At 37.2% G+C, this 15,048-nt stretch overlaps 2 protein-coding genes across 2 annotated transcripts in view; both read left to right on the top strand.

Annotated features, from left to right (window-relative positions):
• LOC140163448 (uncharacterized) overlaps positions 1-3,543 on the top strand; it is a 33,005-nt gene extending 29,462 nt beyond the window's left edge. Inside the window, exon 12 of the mRNA XM_072186762.1 lies at positions 820-3,543. Coding sequence (XP_072042863.1) covers positions 820-941 — 122 coding nt within the window. The 3' untranslated portion in view covers positions 942-3,543. The remainder of the gene's footprint in view (positions 1-819) is intronic.
• A 4,767-nt stretch (positions 3,544-8,310) lies between these two features.
• Positions 8,311-15,048, top strand: part of LOC140164306 (uncharacterized) — a 69,123-nt gene continuing 62,385 nt past the window's right edge. Inside the window, exons 1-2 of the mRNA XM_072187579.1 lie at positions 8,311-8,405; positions 9,900-10,064. The gene's annotated coding sequence lies outside the window, so the exon portion shown is untranslated. The remainder of the gene's footprint in view (positions 8,406-9,899; positions 10,065-15,048) is intronic.

Below are 15,048 nucleotides of genomic sequence, written 5' to 3'. Positions count from 1 at the left end.
TGCAGGTCAGGGTTGCCAAATTTTTTAGCCCAAATAGTGTGTTAAATTATCAAAAAGTCACCCAATTTTTCTCTTGACCATTAGTATCAATGGGAACGGAAACTACCGGAAGTCGCAGGAGGCAATGTTGAAAAGTCGCCCAATTTTTTCATTACCATTGGTTTCTATGGGACAGGAAATTGTTAAAAGTTGTGAAAGTCTTCAAAAGTCACCTAATTGGCCTACCAGATCGCAAGTTTGACAGCCCTGTTCTAGGTTTCTGTTTCATGACAACACTATTTAGTTTACCAGAATAATTCTGGTATACCCATACGCACAAGTATAATCCTATCCCTAACCATAACCCTAACAGGGTGTGCAGGGGATTTCCAGCAATTTCACCTACTTTGGGCAAAAATAATTTAACATTGAAAATTGGCCTGGTAAATTAATATAAAATTTCACCTTTATTTTGGGTTTAAAATTGAAGAAAAAAAATGTGTTTCCAGTAAAACTATCATAGTAACACAGGGCCAAAATGATGCCCACCAGGTATTTTGTTGTCTTTTTTGCCCCCTCGGACAACTGACTCTGAAATTTCACCTTTATTTTGGGTTTAAAATTGAAAAATAAAACATGTTTTCAGTAAAACTATCACAGTAACACAGGGCTAAAATGATGCCCACCGAGTATTTTGTTGTCTTTGCCCTCTCGGACAACTTTAAAATACTTGGAAACCCCCATAATATAAGTAATTTGGCCTGCATTATAACAACGAAAACCAGATGTGATTTTGGTTGATTAGCTTTAATTCCTATTTTTCTCTTCTCTGAATAATAGGTGGAAGTAATGGCACTGATGAAGATGAGACAGCTGGTCTAAACATATCCAGTAACCAAGATACCAGTGATGTTGACAGCCTGCTCAGCTACTTGCCCAGCTTGACACTGACAGAGGAATAGAGGCTGTCGGCCTTTTCCGCGGGATCCGCCATCTTGTGGATACTGCCGTTCTGCATGTCATGCGTTAGACATTACGCCCCTGATTACGCGGAAGTCGCAGCGCATGACGCACCTCTTCAGTCAAGCGTCAACGCGGTGATCTTAGCAACAAGGCGCTCTGTATATCCACAAGATGGCGGCGTTGACGTCACAATGACTACCTCTATAAAGCAAAGCAATCTACTCGGTATGACAATGACTGCCACCAGCCCAGCCATGACATCTGTTTGTGCAAAATGAAGGCATATGTCCCTAAAGTAGGTACTTCCTCTGCCAAAGTTTTCTGCAGATCAAATAATTTATTTTGTAAAAGTAAACATCACAACATCACAAATAGGCTTAAATGAAAGCCACTTTGGGGGAGAGTTATTGTATCATTTTTTAAGTCTGACACCAATTTAAACATTTATTGTGATGTCCCAAGTTCATAGCCACTTTACAGTGTTTTACAGATGGATGTTGCACATAATGACAAGAGGATCATGTGTAGTAATGTGGGCTCTTACAGAGGGATGGGCGATTAATGGAACAAATATGGTAGTTAGGCCAAACAAAAATAAATTGTTTGCTTGTCCATATATCACTTGTTCAGAAGTTGGGTCAGTTGGACGGTAAAAGTTTTTTTTTCTTATATCTTTTTTTTCAAGTACCAAAAGTATTATGTGAAGTACTTATTTTTATGTAAAAACTCACTGACCACAGAATTTCCACCAAAGACAAACTCAATGTAAACCCTATTTTATTTGACATGTACATGTCTGGTAGACTTAAAATAGGGTACTGCATTCTTAAGTTAGAAAATGTTTTAGTTGTATAGACGCTGAGGATGATAATACTAAATTTTAGAACCATCAGCCAGGTACGACTGGACAGGGGAAAACATGCAGGAAATGGTATTTGCAATATTTTTTTTTTATTTCTTCAGTTTTTAAAACAAAAAGTTCATGATATTTTTGGGAAAATTGTAACAAAAACCCTTTTTTCAAAAACTTTTTTTTTTTGCCTTAGGGTCATTCTATTATTGTGTATGTGTAACTTAAATATCCATGTATTAAAATTAAATAAAAAAAATTCATGTAACTTATTTTTGTATTATTTACTGAGGTCTCTGCACCCCACGCTCTGTGTTTATTAGAGATCTCAACAATCATCTGTCCGTATGCTTCAGTTGAATAACTTGAATCATATTAGAATTTATTATTATTATACCTTATTGAATGATTATAACATATTTTAGCTTTATTACACATTCTTATTTACTTATGCGAGCCCATTTTAAGTAGTTTTATGTATAAATTTGTCTTATGTTATATAGGCAGTGTCCTATATAATAAGACTGGCATTTATTTTTATCATATTACCTTTGTAAATAATTTTGTATCAAAATGTAGCTATTTACTCATAATATAATAATTGATTGATTTCATTGTAATTGCTATATTTCTAATATGTGTACCATGTTATTGTTTTATTAATATTTTATGACTGATGAATAAAATTGAATTGAATAATACAATAAAATAAACTTCTTGTATCATGATAAACTTGGTAATTGACCTTTTCGGTAAATCCCATAAGCCTTTGTGAGTAAACCTGAGATGTCTTCATTTGACCGATCTGTGCCGAGGTCCACATCGTTTATCGAACATCGTTACTGCACATCGCAAGTCGATGTGACATCAAATGAAAAGTTCTCATGATGCAAAACATTCTAACAGAATGTTATAACTAAGTGTTGACAAGTGTTTATATAACCCAACATTTAAAAGTTATTAACAAGTTTTGAGTAAATGTTTTAAGAACATTTTTGTGTTTGCTTCGACACTGAACAGTTCATAGTGATTAAATGGAAATGATCAAAAATTGAAAGAATAAGGAGAAGGGCTGAAGCCTTGTATCAAGGCTACCTGAGATCAGCTTCAAAGTTCTTTTATACCTACCAAAGATCCTCAATACCAAATTCTATTGTCATCAGGCATTTGCAATAGCTGCACCAAAAGGAACTACAGTAGCTCCGTCCAAGTTACGTGCAATAAAGAACTCAAACTCCTTCAAAACAGAATTGAAGACATGTTTAGTTCATGTTAACTAGATATATTTTGTGCCTTTTGGACTGTTGACATTCTGCAATTATCATGTTGAAAGTTGTTCATAAATTGTATATAATTATTGCTGTTCACTTTTAGTGGTTTTTAATGACTTGCACCATATTTCACCATTTTTAGCTTCAATATTGCAAAATATATTTACTCAGAATTCACCAAGAGAGGAGCTTAGGACGTACCATATTCATTCCATTAACCGCTCAGGTGCTTAACAGAGAAATTTTGGGTGTGTGCTCATTTTTTATATTGTTTACATATTTGTATAACATAATAAATGGCCCAAATTACAGTGTGTATAGTTAGATGCACAAATTGATGGTGGATCTGTGTGTAGGCACTCACTGGCGTGTCCAGGATATCTTCCTGCGGGGGACTCAGAGGGGCTTTCAGAGTTATGCAGGGGGCTTAATAGCTAAAATCGCCAAAAAACAGCTGATTTTACATGATTTTTAACAAAGTGGGGGTTCAGCCCCAAAGCCCCTCCCGACATGCCACTGGCACATATAAGGACATGGGCGGTTAATGGAACAAATACGGTATATAGTGTAAATGAAATAATTATGATTGATTACTGAAATGAAGTATAACAATGCGCAAATACCACTTGGATTTATTGGTGAAATTTTATTGTTTACAAAATATAAGGATGTGTATTATCAAACAAATAAGCTCTATAATAAGCACTGTGCCAATATTGTATCATTTCCATAATAAATTGATTTTTATTTTTGTTCCCAAAATGTTATTTTTCACTATCAGATATATGATATCTTGTGTTCTGTGATTTAATGAACAATTTCTGATCGTAGTATTATTTTGTCAAAAATATAACACCATAATTTTTACAGGGTATGTTAAATTGGAATATCGTATGTTACAATCATGTAAAAATCAGAATTTTGAAAGAAATGTTGAGGGTTCCTCCCCAGCAAATGTTACAATATTGTATTACTATATCCCGTACTATATTGCTCAAAATGTTTAACTCTCGAAAACTGTATATATGATGAACTTTAATGTTATAAATATAGAATCATGTAGGCCAACAAATTTCAAGGATGATGTTTTTGAAGTGCCTTCTATAGATCTAATTCCATCTTCATATTGTCTTTCAACCATGTATAACCTCAAAGTAGTTATAAAATAAATAATTGTGTTCCTAAAACCAGGAAATTGCAAACCAACCTTGTTTGTGTTTTATTTACCTACCTACCTACCTATCTACCTACCTACCTTATACCTCCACTGGCTTAATATCAAGAACAGAATAAGGGTTAATAATTACTATCAAGAACAGAATAACATTCAAAATCCTTGTCATTGTTTTCAAGTGCCTAAATGGCTTTGCTCCATCATACCTTGCTGCAACTTGTCTCTGTACTCACCTGCACAAACTGGCTTACGATCTTCAATTGACACTACCAGACTCACTGAACAAACTTTCACACCTTGCGCTCGTCTGCTGCGAACAGATCATTCGCATACATTGTTCCCTGCTTGTGGAACACTTTACTTCCTGCTCTGCGTTCTGTGCCATCACTTCAAATGTTTAAGAAAGGACTTAAAACACACATTTTCAAGCTTTTTCACACAATGATTTCTTTTGTTTCATATTATTTTGCTTGGTTTTATTTTGTTTGTTATTTATTATTTAGTGTATCAACACACACGCTGTGATCTCTATGAAACACTGTGTCATAAATACTTTGTATGTATGTATGTACCTACCTACCAACCTACCTACCTACCTACCCACCCTTGTGCCAGGCAGCATGGTGCATTGGGCTATTCCAGTTGAAATTCATACACCCCTAGCCCTATATGGATGACATCACCTTAATCTCCCACACTGGAGATGTAGATTTCAAAGAGTATAACCCCGTTTTATACTCCCTTTGTTGAAGAACAATTATTAATGTCATGTCTTCCATAGGGGTAAGTAAGTCAACCAAATGACCACCCCCCCCCTTAAAAAAAGTCGGTGAACCAAGTGTTTTTTCTAGAATTTTATCATCAAGATGCCATAATGTGGAACTTGAATTTTCAATTGTCTTAGTTCAGCAAATTAATGTATTTTGGCAAATAGAATTGTGCTCCATGTTTTCAAAATGTTCTATTTTATACCAAATGACCTTTTAAAGAATTAAAATTCTTTAAATACCCAATGACCCCCTTTTTCATTTTCTTGTACCCAATAGCTCTCAATGACCCCCCTCCTATTTTTAAAACAACACTTTTATACCAATCGGCCCCTATTAAACATATATGTAGGCATATAGGCCTACCCATCTAAAGTGAGCCCCGGGGGACCTGGGGTCAACAATTCACAATTTTGTGTGCAGGGGCCTATGGACATTTGTGTTTCAATTCAAAAGTAACTTTGTTGCACACTTTTTTTGCATAGCCGGAAAAATCACAATTTCGATCAGCATATTCCATCGGTAGGCCTATACACCTATCCGACTTCGCCATTACTGCGGTGTCCCCGATGTAAAACTGCGGTGTCCCGAGGTCGGGGGTTCCATCCATTATTTATTTTGTGCTATATAGTATTGTACCGGAAATGTACACAACAGTGATATTCAATACACAATCATGAGTATTGAATTACGAATTAAATCTCCCGCTCTGGTACATCTGTGTTGCCGTCAATAGAGGGCCAAATACAGTAAACGCTTCTCGGATTGGTGTATACCCCTGTTCCAAAAACCATGGCCATGCACCCTTCCGTCCCATGACAAGCTGAAAAAGTCCACTTCTGTGTAAAAAACCTTGCCCTTTTCGAAGGAAAAGTTCACAAAAGGTCAGCTTCAGTTAAATTCAGCCATGGAACAATTCAAAAAAGATCCACTGTAACTCCACACCCCCTCCTTTGGGGGGAGCCAAAATGAAGGTTTGTCATAAAAAATGTTGGTGACTGGAGTCAATATATTTGACTCCCCCCTCCCCCCATTTTGCAGATTGAAGTTTTTTATGACCTCCCCTATCTTGTGTTGAAAATTTTTATGACCCCCTCCCTTGAACCACCCACACAAAACCCTGCCCTGCTCAAAACAAATTATTCCTTGGAGCTAAAGGTGCAGAGCTTGTAAAAAGTTCGTATTACCATTTCATTACTGCATCTGTTACAGGTGTAAACCAATAACTACCCATGTGATGTATACATGTGATAAATCACAGTTTGTAGTTTACAGATGTAGTTTACAACCACATACACACTTAAAACTACGGGGTCAAAAAATGACCCAAACGGGCTCATTTTTGACCCCAGCATAGTTCTCAACTAAACACCACACCACTAACGGGGTCATTTTGACCCCATTGGTCGAGTCATTGCAATGACTACGTATTTGGGTCAAATAGTAACCCCATTGGGGTCAAAATATTACCACATTTCGGGGTCAAATGAAATGACCCCTTCAAAAGGGTTGCCTTATTGGGTTACTTAATGACCTCATTTCGGGTCAAATGAAATGACCCATTTGAAAGGGTTGTTTTATAGGGTTACTCAATAACCACATTTAGGGGTTGTTTGGATTTTTTAGTAGGCCTATGGTCATGCTGGTCCCACCAGGACATAAGTGTGTTTCTGCACAGAGAAAGCATTACATAAACAGCAAACTGCAAAATGCATCTGTGTATCACACTCACACACAGTCAGTCATCGCCTATGACAGTTCACGAATTATAAGCTTACATGATATAAGCTTAACAACTGCAGCCAAGACACCAGCCACGACAGCATGAAATTGGAATGAATCTGCGTGCATAGACAAGGGTCTATGCATCCTTGCAGTCTCTCTTTTCAACTAACTTTTCATATTCCATCATGCAGACAAGCACACACGACAATCCGCTGAGCTGCACAATCAGAACAAATATGGCGCTGATGTGACCATTGAGCCGATGCACACCGTGTGTGCAAATAGTTCAAATGCAAGTCATTATAAAGTTGACAAATAGGGCGACTTCGGTCAAAAAATGAGTTTTATTTATTAATCAACAAACATTAATTGCAGCTCATGTTTAAACTCATTTATGAATTGAGATTTTCAAAGCGGAAGATTGAAACTGATATCAATGCGCGACGGTATCGGCAAAATGACCACTAAGTTTTTGACCACGTTAAATCGTGGCTAAAATGACCTCGTGAATGTGGTCAAATTAAAACAGTACAACCCCTTGAAGGGTCAAAACAACCCCAAACGTGGTCAATTCAAAATGACCACGGAAAATATAACCCCGTAGTTTTTAGTGTGTAAAGGTGATTGTACAACTATTATTAGAAGTTTCACAATATTTTTTACGGGATGAGATTAGAGCAGATCAAAAAGTGCGGGACAGGAGAATTGAGTAGGTATTCATTATGATTATTAATTCATTATTAACCACATGCTCCTACTGCAAAGAAAATCCCTGAAAATCAACAGAAAGAGATTTATCATGATATATTTAAAACCACAATTATTTATTTGTGTGTTTAAGTTTGTTAGAAATCAACATTTTATTCAAAATAATGAAATATTTGGCCAGCAAATTGTTTTGAGGTAGTAGGGTAACGGGAAACTGGGAATCGATTTTCATTAGCCTAAGTTTAACATTTTATTACATTATGACCGGAACCGGGGGGAGGCCCCCTCAATAATTTTGGTGAGGGGGCCCAAGTATCCCTCCCCCATAATCTGAGGTAAAATTAATAATTTTAAGATCAGATTCATAATGTAAATTCATAATTTTAGGGTATTAGCCCAATTCATGTAAAAATGTTTGCATTATTCAAAAGCTTCTGCGCAGGGGGTACCCCCTCCCACACCCACCCCCTCCAGCGTTTCACACCTCGGAGCAGACCAAACATTTCCCCCCCCCCCTCAATATTCAAAATTTTCCGGAGCCTCTGCTTAAGAATGTGACACTTGATTGTAACTTAGGCCTAGGCCTATTGTAGGGCCTAATTAAGTTCAAGTTAGGCCTAATTTTTTTTACAATACCCCTATAATTGTGTAAAAGAATTATGACCCCCCCAATCTAGTAAGGGGCCAATTTTATTCTGAAGGGGTGTCAAGCTCAAAAATGTTGGTGACTGGAGTCGATCGAGTCAATTTGTCAGGCTTTTGCATCGCTTTTGCATAGCCCAAGATAAAATTGAGAAGGCAGAATCAGTGTAAACATGATAAACACTGGCAACCCGGATTTATTCTAAATTTAGAATTGTGGAAATCCCCAACAGCAGAATTCGACACACATGCGGTGTATCTTCTCTGAAGATGAGCAACTTTTTTTCGACTTTTCGTCCACGTATGGCACGTTACAGCTGAATAATGTGAGTCAAGTCGGGGAGCTGGTGGGATAAAGATATGTTTTGTAACTGGTGACATTAAACTGACATTTGCGACGGGTTTTGACTTCTTTGGAAATTGGAGTTGCAAATACTTAAGCATACATGGCATGATGGTAGCTCATCACAGTGATCATGATGATCATCTTGCTCGAGAACTCTAGCTAAGAATTTGCTCACCGATAGCTTCACATTCTAGGCTAGAGACCATTGCATTCAAAATCTATTCGGATTCGCTGAAGCATGACACCATGTAAAGCAATGGAAGTTCAGAAGTAAACACAGCCGATCACGACAGGCGATTGCATCAAAAATGTTGCTAAAATTACACTTCAGCAAAATTTTAGACTGTCCAAAATACGCAAATCTTGCTCAAAAGATACAGTTGACTCATCAAAATAACTTTCATCCAAATTTCAATATTAACAGAATAAATAACCTCCGGTGTAAAAAATTGCACCGCTGTCCAACCGAAAAACCATAGTACCGGTATAGGTATGCTAGGTGAATTCAAATTTGCCATCAAACTGCATCATTTTATATATCAAATTAAAGCGGAACTGAGAGGTATTGAGCTCAAGTAGCACGCGTCTGATAGACCCATGGTACGCGCGATAATAAAAGGCAACCACTCGACTCGGACTTAGGCCTATTGTCCATATCGCGTATATTATCACGTGCGGTTTGCAAATGTTTACACATTATTTAGCTAGGGAAGCCTTTTCAAATATCCCCGCGCTGCCAAGCTGCGTTGATTGGTCGGATACAATATCGTAGTTTTAGTCGCTTACACAAACGTGAATGTAGTGAAAATATGGACATGGTATATAGAAAGATTGCGTGACTCCAAATCCGTAAAAGTGAACTCCCGCGAAATGCTGGGAGCTGGAAGGCAAATTGCTTACAGACTGGGAGGGTCCATGTATTGGGTTGATTTTTAATGCTATGTAATCTACATTACCAGTCGTTCTCCATGGACCCGAGGGAGGGTCTAGATTTTTTTCTGACATAACAAACATATTATTACACAACGGGCAACATGAACAAGTTTCACCAGGTGACCAATACAAGAACCAAATGTCAAAATTGCTCTGTTGACCTGCCAAACACAACAAATTTGGCTGATTTCATTTAGGTGTAAGTTGGGACATGTGTAAACATTACAATTATATATGCCAAAAAGAATCAGGAATGAAAAAAATAAAGCAATTTCATATTTATATAACATTGTACATTATGGCTTTAACTTCCAAGAACACAATGATGCAAGAAAAAAAAATTAAAAACAAACAGGAAGAAAGGAACAAAGGAAGAAAATAAAGAATAAAAATATATCAGTGCTGAGCAATGTACTTTTTAAATTTGCTCACTTGTCAACCCAGAATGGTGATGGCAGAGGGTATGTCTCCATATTGTAATGTTTTAAGTTTTGTATTAATTATTTCTTATATTATTTTAGTGTTATTTTGCACCTTTCAGCCTCTCATATCCAGGTGATTCAAAAACATGTTGAGTACGGATTGAACTCTGCAACTGTCAAGATGAAGTGGTGAAATTGGACCAAATATTCAGCCTCGTTTGCTTGTTACATTTCAGTGGCAGATGAGATCCTGCAGCATTGCATTTCAAGCTGTACTGTACAAGGTATGGAACTACCATGAAATTATAAAATTAACCTTTGAGGCCTTATTACTCCTTATTCAGAGCCTGCACTGATCCTGATGTGTGAGTGGGGTGCTGTGAAGCTTACCAACCAAATAGGCCAATTGAAACATGTAAATAAACCAGCAGGGGTGTAGCTATGTTTTGTGGTGCATGGTGGGGAAACGATATAGAATGGAGCAGGTTGGGGGAAGCTGGAGGGTCAGAAAAATTTCCAAATTACAAATGGTCTATTTCTATATCCAGGCTGGACACATCACACTACCGTGTGATGTGTCCAGTTCGTCGCCGAACTTACATATAAGATGGAGAGTTTAGCATAACAGCCTGCCTATTTACGCTTCCTGAAAACACTCTTGCACATAACATACAAAACCACAAATTCACTAACTTCAACTTGCACTACCGACACCATGAAAAATATTTTAATTATTACCGATCCTTCAGAATACTTGCAAATATTGGCAGTTTCATAAAATCCTGCTGCTGAAAATCGTAAATTCCACAATCTTCTGTCAGATCCAGGTCAGTAATCACAGATGGGCGAATCTACCAGCGTGACAAGACCAGAGATAATAAAGGATGAGAGGCCACGCCGTACAAATAGCTAGCCTGATTGGCAAGCGTCGTCGCTAGCCAGATCTTCTACGGTCGTGTATGATGAGTAGAGACCATAGAGCCCTATATAGGGCTCTGTGGAAGAAACGGTTCCTAATTTTGAAGCCATGGATAATATATTCATTTATACGAGAACCATATTTTTGTACCAATCACAGAACAGAATTTCACTTACTCACGCTGTCAATCATTCTTGTGAAACGTAAGCTCCGCCTAGTATCAAGGTCTTCTTCTGCGCATTGGTTGTGCGCATTAACTAGCCTCCAGCACAAATCCTGTGCACACGATCAGGTTGGATGGGCGGTTTACGCCTGGTTTACACAATAGGAACTGCGATGCATCCTAAACTGGATCGTTTCCGTGTATTTGCATTGCATGGTGGGTAATCGCCTGCCAGTTTGCGTAGCTCCACATTCACAACAGTTTAAAATCAACACAGGTAAATCCATATAAAAATTAACATGGACACAAAATTGACATAGCTTATGTAATTCAAATAATAAAATAATAAAATGTAATATTATCATGATAGATGCACGTTTATTAAAACTTGAAAAGATTATTAAGTCCAATAATTTGTTTGTGTTAGCTTGCACGAGTCACAAAATGGCGACCCATCACGCATTTTCTGCATGTGCCGACATTAGTAACTCATAGTGACTGTCCTCAAACTAGCGCCAGTGTGTCTCAGGCCTGATAACGACCCCAGGTAATTTTATGCAGAAAGTTTTCTTGCGAACAGCTGCAGGTGACAATTAAACAATGAACACGGCTTGTTTATGTACATGCGTGGGGAGGCTTGTCGTCAGCTGACATGTTTTGGACATGTTCGGCGTAAAAAGTGTCGTTTTTCTTCATGAAAAATACCAGCGATGACCAGTTTTTTGTGGGCTATTTGATTTACAGGTATGTCGGTTCGTCATAGGGTAGAAATGATAGCTGTACAATTTGTATAACATACAGTTTAACATAGGCCTAAACATTTATGGGCACAAATCGACCTTCCATATTATGCACAAGTATGTGGAAGTGGCAGGCATAGTCTATTTCCTAGTATGAGTATATCTATATCTGAGTTTTTATAACTAGGTATTTTTTGTAAGGAGTTGAAACTTGGCTGCTTGGTTTACTATGGAAGAAGATTATACCTCATATGAAGACCCCCATCAAGGGGGTGACACTATAAATTCACGGTTGTTCTATTAGCAACGCAAATTGAAAATTCAGCTGGTTTACTAGCTAGAAAGTGAGGCCAGTTATCGATCCGTTATAGCTTGTTATGAATAATTCATGTTCGACCCCTTGGATCATGTTAATTGAGTTTGGCAAATAACAACGTTGTTAGTTTTGCGAACTTTGCCTGTTCAATGAGAGTATAGCGCGCCCCAATACATCTGGGCACAAAACAGGCGAAAACGATCCAGTTTAGTGAAATGGCGGACGGGTATTCCCATCAGGCACCAGTGATATGCTTTTTCAAAGAAAGTCTACTAATTTGATAAGAAATGACATTTTGCAATAGCAAAGTCAAAATTAGGACTTGCTGTCATGAAGGAAATATGTGACAGAGGCAAGGTGGGAAATACAAGTAGTATTTAAGTTATAATAACCTTTGATACCCGACCTGACCTTCCATCATGGCGCCTTATTCGTCTTTACTCTTAATGTATTTCTGTTATGCTCTCAAGTAAAATTAAATACCAATCTGCACTGAGCAGACAATGTTACTTGGCTCCCATCAGCATGAATTATTGATTTTATACGGAAGTAAAGAAATGCACAGTGTATGTGCATGATGTGCAAGCATACTCCAAATATTTACGGTAAATCTGAATAGTGGTCACATGTTGACATATCATGTGTTCGGGAAATCACCTGGCAACATTTTAAGATTTCAGGCTTGTTTACTAGTTAATTGCCATTTGTACTCTTTATTATTTATCTTTGTTAACTCTATCACTATGGTTTTAGAGGTATTACACACAAATGGTTTGAGGATTATTTGAGTAATAGAAAACAATATGTTTATTATAATGGTGTTTCATCTCAACAGCAAAATCTTACTTGCGTGTGTGCCACAGGGTTCAATACTGGGTCCACTGCTTTTCATCATTTACGTTAACGATATTCACTTAATTACTGATTCACTTGATGTGATTTCATTTGCTGATGACACCAATTTATTTTACTCTCACAATCAGTTTAATGTTGTTGAGGAGGTTTTCAACAAAGAGCTTATAAATGTGAATAGATGGTTCCAGGTAAATAAATTATCTGTCAATGCTAAAAAAACTAATTATATGTTACTCGGTACCAAGAAGAACACAAAACCCGAGTACAACTTGTTACTCTTTCTTGATTCGGACATGCACTCTACAGCAAGAACACCGCTTGAAAGAGTGCCAAGCACTAAGTTTCTAGGTCTACAAATCGACCAGAATATCACTTGGAGAGAACATATTGATAATATTGTAAAAACATGTTCAAGAAATGTAGGTATCATTAATAAATTAAAAAACTGCCTCCCACATGAGGCGCTACATACATTGTATTGTTCGTTGATATTACCGTATATCAACTATGGTATTTTAGCTTGGGATGTGCATGTTCATCATACATAAATGATCTTTTAAAATTCAAAAGAGGGCACTTCAGTATTATAAGTGCAAGTGATTATAGAAGTAGCACTTAATCCCTTACTGATTAGGTATAATACTTTAAGTGTCAGGGATATGTATACATTTGAACTTGGTTTATTTATGTACAAGCATGAAAATGGATTTTTACCAAGTGTTTTTGATGATTTGTTTATAAAACAGTCTAAAATCCATGACTTAAACACCAGAAATAAAGATCGTCTGAGGCTTCCTTTTATCAAAAGAGCTTTCTGTGAAAAATCCATCAAATATGCAGCTACTAAGTTATGGAATAATGTTGATAACAGCATTAAAAGATCATCATCGATTAATCAATTCCGCCATGTATTTAAAAACATCTTATGCAAAGTTACTATTAACTCTTATTGTATCTGGTTTATATGACCACATTGGATATTTATATTGTATATTACTTATTTGTGTTGTGCATTTTCTTATTTACTATTGTTAACTGTTATTTTTTTATGTATTTAGGTTAATTCATATCAAGATATGACAGCTTACTGTTACTTCATTGAAGTGACAGTCTGCTGCCATGTCAAATGATGAATTAACCAATCAAGGGATCACAGATTTTCAGGCCTCTCCTTGGCCTTTCCTGTGATTCCTCACTCTCACTTATATTATGATTTTGTATGTATTCTTGCTTTTTGTAATTTGATGAGTGAAAAATAATAAATGAATGAATGAATGAATGAATGAACATATATTTTAAATGCTGATAAATCGTGGTTGGCTACCCATGATATCTGTTAAATTCAATGTTTTATGAATATAATTCTACCACGCAGAGGGGGTCACGCAGCAGAATTTCACATCACCTGACTTAGCTACATTTTGAAGCTCTGCTCTTCAAATTCATGTAAATTTCAAAGTTTATACATTTAATATATTTAATATGATACTAATTTTTTGTTATAACCAACTGGTACACGAAATATACTAGCTTATTACCTATACAGAAAGGTGATTATCAGCCTTCACTCAGCAAATTGACATGCCCAGCATATGCAGCCATTCTCCGTCTGGATAACATGACTGTCGCCCTCAATACGTCTGGGCACAAATTTAAATAACAATACGCTATTTACATATCAATGCGGCCTCATGCTAATTAAAGCTGCCCCATCCAGGAGTTCATCTATGCCCCCATGTCCACTAGCGATACTGCATTGACAATACTGGTAATTAATCATGCAAACATATGTACCATATTCAACCTATAATTAACCCCCTCCCCTAATAGTGAGGGCATGGTGGCTCAGTGGTTACGGCCTTGGACTCATAATCTGAGAGCTTGCTCGACGTGCGTGGGTTCGATTCCCTGTCCCACCACCGTGTTGCGCCTTTGGGCAAGGCGCTTTGCTGCGCTTGCTTCACCCCACCCAGGTGCAATTGGGAGCTGTTAGGGGTAGTCACAGTTGTTGTACTGATGGACCCTGCACCACTTGTAGGCTGCAAACGTGGTTCCGACATATTCTAATGACGGCGGAATAAATATAAAGGGCTTAGCTAGAGGCTGTTTACGGCATAAAGCGCCATATAAATATCTACATTTTTTTATTTTTTTAATAAACAACCCCTGTGATTAATATTTCAGGGTGGGTCAGTGGGTGTCAGGAGTTAGAGTATGTTATTATGGTGGGTCAAGGGGTGTCATGGTGGACAGTGGGTCGAGGGGTGTCAGGGTA

The sequence above is a fragment of the Amphiura filiformis genome, chromosome 11 (genome assembly GCF_039555335.1).
Source record: "Amphiura filiformis chromosome 11, Afil_fr2py, whole genome shotgun sequence".
Lineage (NCBI taxonomy): Eukaryota > Metazoa > Echinodermata > Ophiuroidea > Amphilepidida > Amphiuridae > Amphiura > Amphiura filiformis.
This window is presented reverse-complemented; position numbering and strand designations above follow the sequence as displayed.